Below are 16,341 nucleotides of genomic sequence, written 5' to 3'. Positions count from 1 at the left end.
GAAAAAATAATAAGAGATTTGGTTTGATGACAGCATAATGTGAAAGGGGACGTGGTGTACACTTAGAAATGAGGAGAATGCGGTGCATGCCACCAGCTAACTGTGCACAAACAAATCAAACTACCTGCTCTAATCTCCTTACCTTTGAAGTAAGAGAAAGAGCTGGATATTTCCGGCCTGAGAGTGAGCATCCTGTAAGCCGTCTCCCATGTATTTTTAAATTGTGCGATGCAAAAAACCAATCAAACAAAGGCAGATGTTTCTCTAACTGCGTCTTTTCTCTTATCTCTCCAGACTATGTCCGAGAATCACAATGACCTTGCACACTAACAGTACAACCTCGCCTTTGTTTCCAAACATCAGCTTGTCCTGGGTGCATGGCCCCTTGGACGCAGGGCTGCCTCCAGGCACGGTCACTCACTTCGGCAGCTACAACATTTCTCAGGCAGCTGGAAATTTGTCCTCCTCAAATGACACCACCAGTGACCCGCTGGGAGGTCACACCATCTGGCAGGTGGTCTTCATTGCATTCCTAACAGGCATCCTGGCCTTGGTGACCATCATCGGCAACATCCTGGTGATCGTGGCCTTCAAGGTCAACAAGCAGCTGAAGACAGTCAATAACTACTTCCTCTTAAGTCTGGCCTGTGCGGATCTGATCATTGGGGTCATCTCCATGAACCTGTTTACCACCTACATCATCATGAATCGATGGGCTTTGGGAAACCTGGCCTGTGACCTGTGGCTCTCCATCGACTACGTGGCTAGCAACGCCTCCGTTATGAATCTCCTGGTCATTAGCTTTGACAGGTACTTTTCCATTACGCGGCCACTCACCTACCGAGCCAAAAGAACCACAAAAAGAGCTGGAGTGATGATAGGCCTGGCATGGGTCATCTCTTTCATCCTCTGGGCTCCTGCCATCTTGTTCTGGCAGTACTTTGTCGGGAAGAGAACTGTGCCGCCCGGAGAGTGCTTCATTCAGTTCCTCAGCGAGCCCACCATCACGTTCGGCACGGCCATCGCTGCCTTCTATATGCCCGTCACCATCATGACTATTTTATACTGGAGGATCTATAAGGAGACCGAGAAACGTACCAAAGAGCTTGCCGGGCTGCAGGCGTCTGGGACGGAAGCAGAGGCCGAGAACTTTGTCCACCCCACAGGCAGCTCTCGAAGCTGCAGCAGCTATGAGCTCCAGCAGCAGAGCCTGAAACGCTCGGCCAGGAAGAAGTACGGCCGCTGCCACTTCTGGTTTGCCACCAAGAGCTGGAAGCCCAGCACCGAGCAGATGGACCCAGACCACAGCAGCAGTGACAGCTGGAATAACAACGATGCCGCTGCCTCCCTGGAAAACTCTGCCTCCTCCGATGAGGAAGACATCGGCTCTGAGACAAGAGCCATCTATTCGATCGTGCTCAAGCTGCCCGGTCACAGCACCATCCTCAATGCCACCAAATTACCCTCAGCAGACAACCTGCAGGTGCCTGACGAGGAGCTGGGGCTGGGAGACTTGGACAGGAAAGGCAGCAAGCTGCAGGCCCAGAAGAGCCTGGACGATGGAGGCAGTTTCCAGAAGAGCTTCTCCAAGCTTCCCATCCAATTAGAGTCAGCCGTGGACCCGACCAAGATGTCTGAGGTCAACTCCTCAGCAGGGAAGACCACGGCCACTCTACCTCTGTCCTTCAAGGAAGCCACCCTGGCCAAGAGATTTGCTCTCAAGACCAGAAGTCAGATCACCAAGCGGAAACGGATGTCCCTCATCAAGGAGAAGAAGGCGGCTCAGACCCTCAGTGCCATCCTGCTAGCCTTCATCATCACCTGGACCCCCTACAATATCATGGTTCTGGTGAACACCTTTTGTGACAGCTGCATACCCAAAACCTATTGGAATCTGGGCTACTGGCTGTGCTACATCAACAGCACGGTGAACCCCGTGTGCTATGCGCTGTGTAACAAAACATTCAGAACCACTTTCAAGATGCTGCTGCTGTGTCAGTGTGACAAACGCAAGCGGCGCAAGCAGCAGTACCAGCAGAGACAGTCAGTCATTTTTCACAAGCGCATGCCCGAGCAGGCCTCGTAGAGGGAGGCTCTGTCCATCACAGTGACCAAACGCACACATCAACCCACAAACCTTAGGGGAGTGTGAGCTGAGGGTGGGGGTGATTTCCAAGGGTGATAAAAATGGATTGTTTTTTTTAATCACCCAGATATAAAGGAAGCTGCCTGTTTACTGACCCATTGAATAAATCCCTTAATATAGAAAGTCAAATACCAATTCAGCAAAAAAGAAAATAAAGCGTCTTACCGAATACAAAGAAATTTATCCTGAAATAGACTTTTAAGGTGTTTTTTCTTAAAGAGGAAAAGAAAAATTGTTTCATAGCAAATTACATACCCAAATTGATCTGCTGGATTCTTTGAGTTCCTGTGACCACTGGAATCTCAGAGGCACAGACCTAGCTGACTCAGTTGCCATGTTCCTTCCGAGATCCCAAACGTGGTGATCTGCATCCCATGTGGAACACATCAGGCTAGTGAATCCATGGTTCTGAAATTCTTTCATATGTTGCAAAGCTGAACCTCCTTGTCCCAGTAGAGCTTTCTGTCTTTCTTTGGTGTGTGTTGTTAAACCCCATCTGTGGACTTGATTCTTGCAAAGTACTGTTTTGTGCAGTTCCAGTTTCATACCAATAAAAATATAGAAGTATATATATGTGTGTGTGCGTGTGTGTGTGACTTTGCACACACACACACTGTGTGTGCGTGTGTGTGTGTGTGTATATATATATATATATATATATATATATATATATATATAGCAGGAATCACTGAGCTGGCAAATCATTCTTGCAATATATGTTTTTAATACTCTGATGACTGAAGTTCTCTAGGATCCTAACACAACATCAATGTAATGTTTTGGAAACCAGGGCATTTTCTTCCACAAACCACCCTGGGGAACCTGCAGCAGAGCGTGGCCAGGCCCTTCCAGCAGGTGTGTGCAGAGCGGCCACCCCCTCCACCCACCCACCCCAAAGCAGATGCAGCACCAGGGCTTTACCAGACCCTGAGTGTAAGCAGGGCAGTTTGCTGATCTCCACAAAGCTCAATGAGATCGGGGTCCCTCTGAGCTCAAAACACGAACCACAGCCACAAGTTTGAATTCAATCATCTATGTTTGAATGTTTCCCAACAAAATTTCTGCTACCCAAACTGCTTGAAAGCCAGTCAATAGTGTCACACCCAGCAATACATATGGCCGAGCAGAAGTGACATCGTGAGGAGGGGAGGAGAGCGTGGTCTTTGCGTTCTTGCTACCGGGCACCTTCTAGATGGAAGAGGGTTCGGCCTGTGTTGCTTGGCCATGGCCAGTGCTGTTCAGGGTTTGTTGTGTCACCTTCACCCAGGCATAGGTGGGGTTTGGGAACTCGTGTGTCCTCTGGAGAAAATATGAATGTTTTGAAAAGTATTGCTTCTGGTTGATTTCCTTCCGTTTCTAAAAAAAAAAAAAAAGAAAAGAAAAAAAAAAATGTGTTCTGTATCCCCTTGGAATTGATCCAAAAGCTAAATGTTGTATTTGGGGATGGGGGGAGGGGTGCTGCCGCTGCTTGTCATTTTTGTCACTGCTGTAGTGGTTGGGGTTACCTTCTTTTCCTTTCTGCGAGGGCTGTGTGGGGAACGGGAGGGGTGGGGGGGTGGCAGGGCCGAGAAGCAATCTCACCTTGTACAGAGCCTCACGTCTCGGACCCAGGGCCAGGGTAGCAGCTGCTTTTGTGTTCAGTGTGAGCTGGTGTTTACAGCTGACGACAGTGGATGTGGACTCAGTGCTGTTTGTGTTTCTGAACTATTTAATTTCGTGCTCTGTTTATATGAAGAAATATTTATGCATACTTCACCAAGTGTCGTTTAACGTTGATAAATATTACTCTTCAGTCTTCAGCTGTGGTGTCCCTTGAAAGCAATTCTTTCGGGTGCACTTGGGCCATGAGTAAATCTCTTGAGCTTTTCACGAGGCTGAGAAGAAGGAGATAGCCACCCTGCTGGCATCAACAAGTCCCTAACTCCTGGGTAATAAAAAGCCAACTGTAACGTTGATGTGAACGTTTAAAACCAGTCTTTAGTTGAACCTGATGGGAACTGAAGGAGGCAACCCTCCCCTGTGGTGTTTGCAATCACATGACAAGGGTATTTAAAAAAAAAGATCAGCGTAATTGAAAGAACTTTTTTTTGGGGGGGGGGGGGGGCACATTCAACCAAAGAACAAGAGAAACCAGAGACTATTTTCTAAGACATATAGCAAACTACGGAATGTTCTGTGACCCACCTGTGAAGCGTCTGGTGAGCAACTGCATCTATATTTTACTGCTCCCGTTAGCCTAGCACTAATAAAGATGTGAATGCTGACCTGAGTGTCCCAGGACTTCCGTAATTTCTCTTCTCTTTGAAACTTCTCTGCTGCCTTCCTCCCAAAGGGCTGTTCCCTGTTTGAAATATTCAAACAAAATTAGCGCTTAATTCGAGAAATGGAGAACCCCCGAGCTTTGGCATAACTGCGAAGGTCAGTAGCCACTCTGCTTGAACTTCCCCACTTTTAAATCTCTTATGGATGAAAGCTGCTTCTCTATGCTCATCACTGATTGTGTTTATAGAAAGGTAGAACCAACTCTTAGGATGCTTTCAGAGAAGGAAAATAAGAAAAATAGACTCTTTTTGAATAAGGGGGATTTAGGATATGGGTGATCAAAGTGGTAGGAGCATTTATAACTGGACACAGCTACTCATGCACTTCCCAAATGGGTGGATGTGAGAGGGTATTTGGCATTTACTTAAGATCAAAATGTCTTCATCCCCAACCTATTTTATTCCACATGAATGAGGTTTGCAGAGTTTTCATGATTATTCAGTTTAATGGAAAGAGCAAAAAACCTAAGCCTGAAATAAGCCGCACATGAAAAATGCCCCTGACGCTCACATGCATACACATGTACATCCCCTCTCCCATCTTCTGTTCTCCAGGCCTTTCCAGATGGATAAGGGAAGTGACCTGTCTGGTCCCCTACCTCCCTTGACTCTCTTCTCTGGCCCCTCAGCCATCTGTGGTCTCTGCTGGCTCTCCACGTTATCCTGAGTCATCCTTGCCTTAAATGCAGCCTTGACTCATCTCTGTTCACGCTTTCACATATCCTAGTTCTACACTCTGACAGAGAAAACAAACAGAAGCACATCATTATGCATTAGAAGCTGCAGTGGGTAAAGACTTTCAAGCATATCAGCTTCCTCTGTCAACTGGCCTTCTAGAAGATGGAGCAAGTTCATGGCTCTGGAGAGGGACAAGAGCCCCTCAGGATGGATCGTGAGAAGTGGGAAGGCAGTCTGATGTGGAGGGTGCCTCAGGTCGCCCTCAGGAGGGCAGAAGAGTGCCAGGGCTCAGGCTGGTGGAGGACTCTGATCCAGACCACACGAACAAGCACAGAGCCTGGGGCTCATTCCAGGTTCCCATACTTACCTGAGTAGAGATGATTCCCAGAAGGGGACATATTACTGAGAAATTGGACCATCCATCACTGTCCCTCACCTTCAGAGGACCAGTGAAGATGGCAGAAAGAAGCACTAGACTTAGCAGGCAGAAGGGGCAGCATGGGGGCCTGAGTTCTCGGCCCAGGTCTATCACCAGGGACTTAACATGTCCTCTGCCAGACACATTGCTTACACTCTCTGGGTTGCCTCCAGATGTTTGTACTAAATGACAACACGCAAGTATCTGAATTTGCAAATAGAACTTAGAACTGGAGACATCAACTTCGTTCCCTTTCTCTGGCTTGAGTGTTCCTGCCTGAGAAAGGGGGCTGAGGAGAGAACAAAAGATGAACAAAGACAAGTTAGTTACAGCCACTCTAATCAGTGCAACTTTAATCCTGCACCATGTCCTACAGACTGGCTCCAAAATAGGCAGGTATTCCTGACATTCAGTGGACATAGTGACACTAGCAGCCTCGCACACCCAGGTAGACGGTGCACTTGGATGTGTAGATGTGGACACCAAGCACTTGGGTAGAACCAGTGCTTCAGGAGGACATTAGGCCTGTGGTGGTCGTAGCAGAACTACGGAGACTGAACGCTGAGGTCTGGCCCTCTCACTCTGGCCCTGGCTGGGGGCACCCCCGATCTGAGTTACACAAGACCTTTTGCCTACATAAAAGGCAAATGCAAAACGAAACCATAGCCTCAACAATAGATAAGTGTTAACAACCCTGACCATCCCCCAAATCAGAATCCAGTAACCCTATTCTTAACCTAGAATAAATAATCCCCTGAATATCAAAGCATATTACCGTTCTTTCTCAAAGTCGAAAATACTTAACACTTCTACAATTTTCACACCCAGCCCCAAACTATTTTTATCCTCAATTCTGTGAGTTCCTGGATGCCACCAAGTGGATCTCATGCATGTGTCTGTCTCCTGTGGCTGGCACAGTGTCTGTCAAAGAGTGGACATTTGATAAATGCTGTTGAACGTTGAATGTAAAGTCTTTATAATCCATGTAACAGACACTTATCAGAACTATGTACACACCCCTGCCCCACACTGCTACTGTAGTCAAGGGTCACTGAGCCTGGAAAGTAACTTAAGGGAAAATGTGATGATTATTAGCTTATGAAAATGTTACTAAGCAACAAGGAGGACTATTTAAACAGACTTGAAGTCATTGACAGAATTAAGAGTCCAGAAAGGAAAAAAAAAAAAAAATCAAATCTCTTTTATCACTAGAGTTCGGGATCTTTTGACCAGACTGGTCAACTCTCTGGAGTCCTCTCCAGTTGTCCCTGTATGAGAAGACTGAGAGGGCCTGGAGAGGTCATGAAGATCAGTGTTCTGTTTGTGCAAATGAAGATCTGTCATTGAGTGTAAAGCCTGACTGCATGTAGTTCTGCTTGGCATGGGAAGTTAGGGAAGAATCCATTCTGTTCTGCAAGCAACTGAACAAAAGTCCTGTCTTATCTCCCTTCCTCATCCAGTCCGTGGGCTTTTCAGACACCTATGTACCAACCGTCAGAGAAATTTCCTTGGGGCTTTGTGCTTAGAGCCATGGTAGGCAACATTTCAAGCAACACCTCTTTTGTTTTTTCTTTCTGTTTAAACACATAGGAACTAAGCTGGTGCAGGTTTGAGGGATAATTAAATGAGAATGGGCCTCCCAAGTTGCTGAGCAACACATTGATTTCTGTGGGCAGAAAGCTTTGTGGGCAGCATCTACGATGCATTCAGTAGTCACACCCTTCTTGTTCATGAAGATGTAGTGAGAAACCACTGTCCAAAAAGAGATGGCTATATATTTGCTTTGTAAGCAAAAGGCATGTATCCTAGTTGTATCTAAAACAGTGTCCACATCTTTACCAAAGGCACTGAATTTACCCATTTCTATGACCTGGTGGCCACCCCTTCCTCAGTAGGCATTTCAAGTATGCCACATGCCACGCTCATTCTTTCTCCTGAAAATATATCCATTGTCTGTACTATAAAATGATGCCTGCAACTTTGTGGTGATATTATACTGAGTTTAACAGTGAAATAAGGAAATAAAACTTTTAATAAACAAAGAATGGAGTTTGCTTTCTTTATCATCCAAGGTCTACACAGCAGCAGCCATTTGTTGTGTGAAAGGGAGAACGTGCAGAAGGGCTAATTCTTAACGAGGCCAGTATTTGCACTGACTACTCTTTCTTTTTTATATACACCAGAATTTTCTTCCACAACCAAGATTTCTACTGTCATAACCCAAAACACTCACAATAATGTGTTAGGGATGCGTATTAAGCACGTGTAAAATCTATCTACACATGCAGTCCTTATTCCAAAAGTATATGTGAGGAAACATACTTCTCTCTAGGTAGATACATTAACAAAGGCTTTTATTTTTCTCCTTTTAAAAGAAATGCTCATCTTTTTCTTTTCTTTCTGTTTCTTTGGACCCATCAGAAATGCTTTCTTACTGAAAATGAAAATCAAGCATAGTATTTCATTACACCAACTTTAAAGTTACTACAGGTGCAGGTACCAACCGAAGTCACTCTTAGCAAGAGACGTGAATTTTTTTTTCTTAATGTGTTTCTTGGTTAATTTATGGCTCTTATGCACAGCATGTACCATAAAAACCAAACAATGCCTCTTGAGTGTGGAAACTTCCTGATATTCATCTTGTGAATAAGAGCAAGAAAACGTTCTCTAACTCTGTCCCTCTCTCTCTCCTTTATCATTAATTAAATCCTCATTTTTGGCTTATGATTTGGACACATGCTCTCAACACTAGGGCAACCCCTGTCTGATTTGATGTTCCATTTTATGATGATTCCTAAGGAGATCTATCCAACTTGCTAGAAAATGAACTACTTTTCTTACACTCTATGATCAGGCAGTTTCATGTGAAATTAACAGAGATTGAATAAGAAAAGCTTTCTGTTGTACTGAAGTCTCCCATAATTTGCTACATAAATGTATTAGATATAACCTATAACTATAGGGAGGAAAAAACAATGGCTGAGAGTATGGAAAAATTAATGAGTCATAAGAACATGTTAATGTTGGAAAGATCAACCAGGCATGAGTTGATTTTTAACTGAGAGGTACATTGGAGGGAAATGATAAATAGCTTTTGGAAGGAATTGCTACCTCTTAATCTGAATGGTTACATGGGAAGCAATTCTGTAAAACAACTCTGCTCTCTTGACCTCAGTCAATTAATCCAGGGATTGGTAACTCGTTGGACTGATCAAAAAATTTCCCATAGAATTTTTAGTTTGAGGAATAGAGGCTCTGGGGGTCAGTTTCCTCTCATGTAGCCAGGAGGGTGACACACTAGTTAGCAGCCATGTTTTATCATAGCAGCACATCAGAAAGTGATGTGGAGAAAACAATGAGATGAATGAGATTCGAGAGATAAAGAAAGGTAAGAAAAAGATGCCCTCTGTCACTCATTTCCCCAAGGTCCAGCTCCGGTCCAGCTCCATCTCCACAGTTCTTCCGAGCACGGTTGTTCGGACATATTTTGCCTGTCCCGGGTACTCATCAAATAAGTGTAACATTTTAGTTTAAAGGCACTGGGTTAAGCATCTATTACTTGTATCTAAGCAGGACTACCCACTGCAAGCTGAGTGAATTAGTTAACACAAACGTTTGTGAAATCTTAAATTATGTTTCAGTGAGAAAATAGGATTGGTCATTTGGGCTTAATTGACCATTCAGTTGATTTAAATATTCTCACAATTAAACGTTCATTTGAATTATTTTTTTGATTAAAATTATACCTTACCAAGTTAAGTGTAGGAACAGTATGCATGTAGCACATTTCTGGAAGAGACATCCTGCCATCCAGACCACTTACAGAGTTGTAAAGGGAATGCAGCCAGCTCCTCTTTGGAGCAGAAGTTCACTGGTCTAATTGTGGTCTTCTTTGGGCATCTTTGCACACCGCCCTTCACCCTGATTCCTGCTTCAGTTTTTTGGAGATGCCACATGTATCTTCCAGTGGAACTCGTTATTCTCCGCAAGAATTAACTGACAGCATGGATCCCTGGGTGGCGCAGCGGTTTAGCACCTGCCTTTGGCCCAGGGCGCGATCCTGGAGACCCGGAATCGAATCCCACATCGGGCTCTCGGTGCATGGAGCCTGGTTCTCCCTCTGCCTGTGTCTCTGCCCCTCTCTCTCTCTCTCTCTCTCTCTGTGACTATCATAAATAAATAAAAATTAAAAAAAAAAAAAGAATTAACTGACAGCATTCACATTATTAAAAGGCAGAAGTAATTAGTCATAAGCAATAATTGTCAAAGATGGGTTCTCATTTGAGTTCTATGAAGACACTGATGAGAATCATGTTGAAACAAGAGCCTCAGATTGTAGAACTCACTCTCCTCAGTACTGTGCTTTATAAACAGAGTATTTTAACCTTGGTTCATAAGAGAACTACCAACTTAATACTGCAACAAAAACAAAGGAGAGCTGACTTCAGATCACACAGCTAGTGAGACATGCCACTTAGATTTGCATTCATCGGGATCCCTGGGTGGGGCAGCGGTTTGGCGCCTGCCTTTGGCCCAGGGCGCGATCCTGGAGACCCGGGATCGAATCCCACGTCGGGCTCCCAGCATGGAGCCTGCTTCTCCCTCTGCCTGTGTCTCTGCCTCTCTCTCTCTCTCTCTCTCTCTCTCTGTGACTATCATAAATAAATAAAAATTAAAAAAAAAAGATTTGCATTCATCACTCCATCCTGCACGCCACTACTTTGCCTATTCTGACACCAATTGTTTGCCCATTTGCTATTGGAAAATACTTGAGCAATCAGAAAGCTCTGTTGGGGGGAAAATACATGCTTTCACAAGATAGATATTTTATAGGATCCAAAGTTTGCCCTGAGCATGCTGAAAAAGTAAAGATGAATACAAGACCAGATCACCATGCAAGGGATCTGAGCCCCCAGGCACCTCAAAAGTAGGGTGAGCTGGCCAATACTGAAGCTAAGAGTGACAACAATGATGCTTACATCCATTTCTGTCATCTTTTGGATATGCATCTTTGTAATTCTTCAAAATCATCACATCAGGCGTCTCTTCATTGAATTTCTCTTCAATCTAGACAGTGTAATGCAGTGGGGATGTTTTAAATAAAAAGTATTAATGCTCTGGATTCACTAAATGATATATCTCTCATAATACCTTGTTTGTAAATGATGTATCTACCATAGTTAGTCCTTAATTCATTTTACCAATTGTTCTTTTCCATGAAAAACATGGATTTTGATTTTTAAGTGATTTTACTTGTTGGATTTGGAAGAAACTATTTGCAGTAACAAGGTAGGCTGGGTATGGATTTGACTTCACCCCAGGCAGTGCTTTTCTCATAACTAATACTATCTTTCCCTTCTCTTAACTAGCTTATCTTTCTGAGCCAATTAATTCATAAAGATGACAAATATGGAATTTGTCCTTCTGCTACAGATAGCTGCTTACAAGCTGAGAAAACCAATAGAAAGCAGTGGTGATTCATACACTCTCCATAGGAATGATTCCTTGACTTGTAATTTGATCAGGTCAATGAAATTTTAATAATAATCTATTTAATTGGGGCCCCTGGGTGGCTCAGTGGTTGAGCATCTGCCTTTGGTTCAGGGTGTGATCCTGGGGTCTCAGGATCGAGTCCCACATCAGGCTCCCCACAGGGAACCTGATTCTCCCTCTGCCTGTGTCTCTGCTTCTCTGTGTGTCTCATGAATAAATAAATAAAATCTTTAAAAAGTAATCTATTTCATTAAATTATTGGCACATGGATACAGACAGATCTCTAAGTGACACAACCCCCACCACCCCTGGCTTCTGGAATACAAAATGCCTTTAGAAATCTGACCACTTTAACAGATTCCAACAGCAGGGACAGCTATATTTAGAAACAGTTGACTGCATTGCATGCTATCTAGGTTAGCTTGAAATGGAAAGAGTCAGTAGAGGTTCCCACTAAATCTAGAGGAAGGTCATAACTAGTAGGGACCACTAGGGAAAACCAATACTACCCACCGGCTACGGTGAGTACCTTTGTAACTGACATCACAGAGAAGGGCCACCTCTGAAATTAACTTCAGAACAATAGAAAAAGGCCAGTCCCTTGCCACTGACCCGGAAGCTAAGTATTTTCCCAGTAGCATTGTACAAAATCATCCCCCTTCCTGCCATGGGGTCAGTGACACAGCTCTAGTTGTTCACAACAGTAGTGGGAGCATTTGTGAGGCAGCAATCAGATACGTGATATCCCCCAAGTGCACCCCCTCCACCACCAATCCACATGCCCACCAGCTTCAAGATCAGACTTACTAGAAACTTCTGGAAAATCCACATAGGCTATCTGCCACAACTGCATTCCCTTTTTGGTTGTATCAGAAACATGCCTGAATTTTCCTTATCAGGGTGGGAAAACTCTGGTAATATACCAACCTTTCTCTCTGCCCTCCCCTCCCACCAAACCTCAATTCCCTTCCTCATGCTTCATGTCTCCCCTTGTTGACATCAAATATAGAAACTTCATATATGTTTTCTAATTTGACTCGAGACCCTCTTGCTTCTGAAGTTACAGAAGTGATTTTGTGTACTGTTAAGATCATCGTGTTAGCTAAGAGTTGGCAAACAGAAGTGACTTTCACTTAGAAGAGAGAACCAATGTGTAAAAACAGAGATACAGAGATAAATAAAAAGAAAATAAACACTCATTGTTTATTAAAAGATAATGGGTTCCTCTGTTTTCTTTCAGGATTCCAAAATAAGATCAGGATCTTAGCTCACTAACAAAGTTTGAGCACTTCTCAGTGAAATCATCTTAGATCCTTTAGTTGGAAAAGATCCTTTAAATATTGTTCAGTCAAATTTATACTCAATGCAAGGATCCCTCCTTCCATAGCATGCTTCACAGCTGACCACCCAGATGCAAATAATTTCAATGACAAGAAACTCATCAAGTAAAGCAGGCCACTTTGCATTTAGAGGATTTTAATTGTTTGTTACACTTTATCCACTGTCTGTTGCCTTTTCCTCTGGGCCACTGATCTTCTACCTTGGGTACCTGGGTATCAGTGTAAGGACTTTCCAGCGAGCACTAGAGTATGGTCAGTTTAAGGAAGTCATGGACTAGATCCTCAACTGTCACAGGTCCTCCTTCTCAAAGCTGACCTGCCTAAAAGATATCTCCTTTACACTTGCCTTTCTCCAACTTTCCCTGACATACTTCTCACTCAGCCTGAAGCTCACTCATGTGCACAAATAATCTGGGCAACAAACAAAAGGACATTTTTAAAATGCACAGGTCCTCAGAAAGTATCTTGTAGCAGAAACACAAATAGAGCTTCAAAGAAATATTCAGAGAGCAGTGTCTTATTTTATCCGGAGAAAAAACTTTTGCTAAAGCTCCATGCTGCTTCTTTTTTTTTTTCTTTTTTTTAAGCAGGCTCCATGCAGGAGCCCGACGTGGGACTCGATCCCAGGGCTCCTGGATCAGCCCCGGGCCAAATGCAGACGCCAAACCACTGAGCCACCCAGGGATCCCTCCATGCTGCTTCTATCTATCTATCCATCCATATATGCATCCATTCATCTGTCCATCTGTCCATCCATCCATCCATTAATCTATTCATGAATTAGAATTCAAAGGTGAGGTGGTTGTCATAAGAATATGTATGACCACATGTATTTAAATTGGAAAATTAGGTCAGGTTTTTTCTAACAAAGTAAATAAATCTGGTTGATTAGCAATGAGGGCTGCCTTTGCCAATTGGATTATAGGGTATATACATTTTCCATAAGGAGAATGAAAAAAATCTACACTACAAAGTTGGGGTTTTTAAAGATTTTATTTATTGAAAGAGAAAGTACAAAGGGGGTGCAAAGGGAGAAGCAGACTCTTTGCCCAGCCTGAAGCCCGATGTGGGGCTCCATCCCCTGACCCTGAGATCATGACCTGAATCGAAATCAAATCAGCTACTCAACCAACTGAACCACTCAAGTGCCCCCAAAGTTTTGATAAAAAATATATTTAATGAACAGAGATCATATGGCATATGCGGGAAATTACATCCTTTGAACTTATATTGAAACTATTTACAGACAAAAATATGCAAGAGGCATATGGCTTTAAAATTTTATGTAAATACGGTGGAAACAGTGAAACAGAAGACATAATACCAAACCTCCTCATCACGTGGCATGTCGTGAAGATAGGAAGACAGCTCTCATTTCTTCCACACCACTTACTCTCCATTTTACACCTCCCTGACAGCCTGAGCTATCCCTCTTAATTCAGGGTCAAGGGCATCACTGAGGTGGGAGGAGCCAGTGATCCCAGCAAATCCCAGCTCTGCCTTTCCAGGACCTCACACCCCCACCGGCCATCAGGATACCTGAGGCTCAGCAGCTGGCTGGTCCCTACTCACCGTCCATATAGAAGCAATCAACCAAACACAAAAACATGCTCCATCCTCTGAAGAGCCACAGTTTAAACTGACCACAGGACTCCAGCGAATCTCTAATCCCATGTGTCAGAGATGACGGGTTGGCCTCGAGGCACAATGGACAAGCAGAAAAGAGCCAAAAAGCAGGAGCCCGAGAAGAGGGGAGGCTGGAAGGAAGCGTGTGTCCACCTCCGCTGAGATACATGTGTCAATAAGCAAGACCAACGGTGATATGGTTAGAGCCTGTGGCATCTTAAACACACATGACAGGTTATGATTTTGCAAGGGTAAAGGCTGTATGTTCTTAGTTTCTCCAGGTCCTTTACTTTCTCTTCACCACCATAGAATTCCCAAGGCCCTCATTCCCAGCCAAATCTTTTTTTTTTTTTTAAGATTTTTTTATTTATTCCTGAGAGACCCAGAGAGAGAGAGGGCAGGAGAGAGACACAGGCAGAGGGAGAAGCAGGCTCCAAACAGGGAGCCCGATGTGGGACTCGATCCCAGAGCCCCGGGATCCCGACCTGAGCCAGAGGCAGATGCTCAACTGCTGAGCCACCCAGGGGTCCCCCTCATCCCCCAAATCTTGCACCTGAACCTATAGGTTTCTGTATATTGCCCCTCAAGGCAGGACTGATGCAAAGTGACAAAGAGTCAAAAATCTGAATTTCTGAGCTTCCATGGAGATTTTGGACCAATCTATATGATAAAAAGATGTCTTCAGAACCATAGCTTTCAAAAGTAAGGGAGAGAGAAAGAAAACTGTTCTTGGAAATTCTGAAACCTCCCATAGGCTGCTTCTAGAGCCTCTGAGCCTCTAGGCCTCCTGCTCCCCAAGTTTCTAAGAGGTCACTGCTAACAGGCTTTTGCGGAGCCAGGAGCCTAAGGCAGCACCTCCACTGAGTCCCTCCTGACCCCGGTATCTCCCATTGTCTTCTCTAGCCTATAGCCAACCATTGTTGTTTGCTTGTTCGTTTCTGGGTTAAAACTCTGGCTCCTTTCCAGTTCAGCTGGAAGTTTCTGTTTCCTGTCTGATAAGGCTTCTTGCTGCTTTACCACACAGAGGGCAAAGCAAAGAGGAAAGCCCCCAAAATAGCCTCTGTCCCCGTTCAAGGACCTGCAGCCCCAGGCACCTCAGGTCACGCTGGCCACAGAGTGTTCAAGGCTTTCTCTGAGAAGTGCAGAGGCTACTGAAAGCCCCATGATGATATTTCTTATGCTGGTCCTTCCTATTTTACGCGGTGAAACAAGATGCATGGTTAAGTCTGCTCATAATAAAGGGAAGGTTTCCAGAATTTTCACTGTCTCAAATGCTCCTGTTCATGGTTGAAGCTGTACTTTAGGGGTTGGTTATATATGCCCTGCCTTCATTATTTTGCAATGGGAAATTTAAGGAATGGCACAGTGGGAATATTCCAAAGTCCAGAGTGCCCATGTCAAGCAAAGGGTAAAGGCTAAAGTGGCTTTAGGATGATCTGTTTTGGGTGGCAATTGAAGTTGGACTGAGTTGCTCAGAATTCTCTAGTGACTACAGACAGGGGACAAAGAGCCTAGAGGAGTTTCCTTAGGCACAAGCGATGCTCGCTTCAACTGCATGCCTTAGCTTCCTGCCATTTCCACCCAAATTGTGCCTCTCTCAGCTACCTGTGTGGCTGTTTTATGGAAGAGCAAGGATCCCCTACCCTTACCTAACAAGCAGCCTTCCTGACACCACCTATCTAAAATAGCACCTTCCCACCCCATTCTCAATTTATTTACCCTACTTTATGCTTCTCCACAGCACTTTGCTACTTTACACATTTTTTAAAGATTTATTTTTGTATTTGAGAGGGAGAGAGAGGGGGAAATGGCCAGAGGGAGAGGGAGAGAGAATCTCCAGCAGACTCCCTACTGAGTGGGGAGCCGGATGCAGGGCTCCATCCTACAACTCTAAGATCATGCAAAAGCCAGATGCTCAACTGCCTGAGTCACTCAGGTGCTCCTACTTTACACATTTCTAAATGCATTTATTTATTATTATGCATTTATTATTATGTCCCCTCAATAGAGTGTAAGTTGCATGGAAACTGACTTTTTGTTTATTTTTCCTGTCTCCCCTCCACCCCATGTGCGTACATAGAGCCTACAAAAGTACTCTGATACTTGGAAGGCACTTAAAATATTTTTATTAGGTGAATGGATAGACTAAACTCTAATAGCCTGTCTTCAAACTTCCACATTTCAATTGATTTGAATTATTCTTTCAGTATCTGTAGTTTCCTAACTAATGTGTGATCAATTGCTCCTCAAGCAGCAAGAATTGCCAGCCTTTCAGGATAGCCTGTAACAACGCTCTCTGCTCCCCAGTCGAGACCTTTC

The 16,341-nt window shown here is 44.1% G+C and overlaps 1 protein-coding gene and 1 long non-coding RNA gene across 15 annotated transcripts in view; one reads left to right on the top strand and one right to left on the bottom strand.

Moving 5' to 3' along the window:
• CHRM3 (cholinergic receptor muscarinic 3) overlaps positions 1 to 4,410 on the top strand; it is a 493,903-nt gene extending 489,493 nt beyond the window's left edge. For all 11 annotated transcript variants that reach the window (XM_077894355.1, XM_077894356.1, XM_077894351.1 and 8 more), the window contains one exon: positions 295 to 4,410. In XM_077894355.1, coding sequence (XP_077750481.1) covers positions 314 to 2,086 — 1,773 coding nt within the window. In that variant the 5' untranslated portion in view covers positions 295 to 313 and the 3' untranslated portion in view covers positions 2,087 to 4,410. The remainder of the gene's footprint in view (positions 1 to 294) is intronic.
• The window catches only part of LOC144312057 (uncharacterized), a 27,132-nt gene continuing 13,954 nt past the window's right edge, over positions 3,164 to 16,341 (bottom strand). For 2 of the 4 annotated variants that reach the window (XR_013377469.1, XR_013377470.1), the window contains exons 3-7: positions 5,717 to 5,852; positions 5,067 to 5,203; positions 4,331 to 4,487; positions 3,728 to 4,020; positions 3,164 to 3,502 (exon numbers count right to left, since the gene is read on the bottom strand). This is a non-coding gene — a long non-coding RNA (uncharacterized LOC144312057). The remainder of the gene's footprint in view (positions 3,503 to 3,727; positions 4,021 to 4,330; positions 4,488 to 5,066; positions 5,204 to 5,716; positions 5,853 to 16,341) is intronic. The other 2 variants (XR_013377471.1, XR_013377472.1) reach the window with 2 other exon arrangements.

Source organism: Canis aureus, chromosome 4 (assembly GCF_053574225.1).
Source record: "Canis aureus isolate CA01 chromosome 4, VMU_Caureus_v.1.0, whole genome shotgun sequence".
Taxonomy (NCBI): domain Eukaryota; kingdom Metazoa; phylum Chordata; class Mammalia; order Carnivora; family Canidae; genus Canis; species Canis aureus.
Note: the sequence above shows the minus strand (reverse complement) of the source record. Positions and strands in the feature narration are given on the sequence as shown.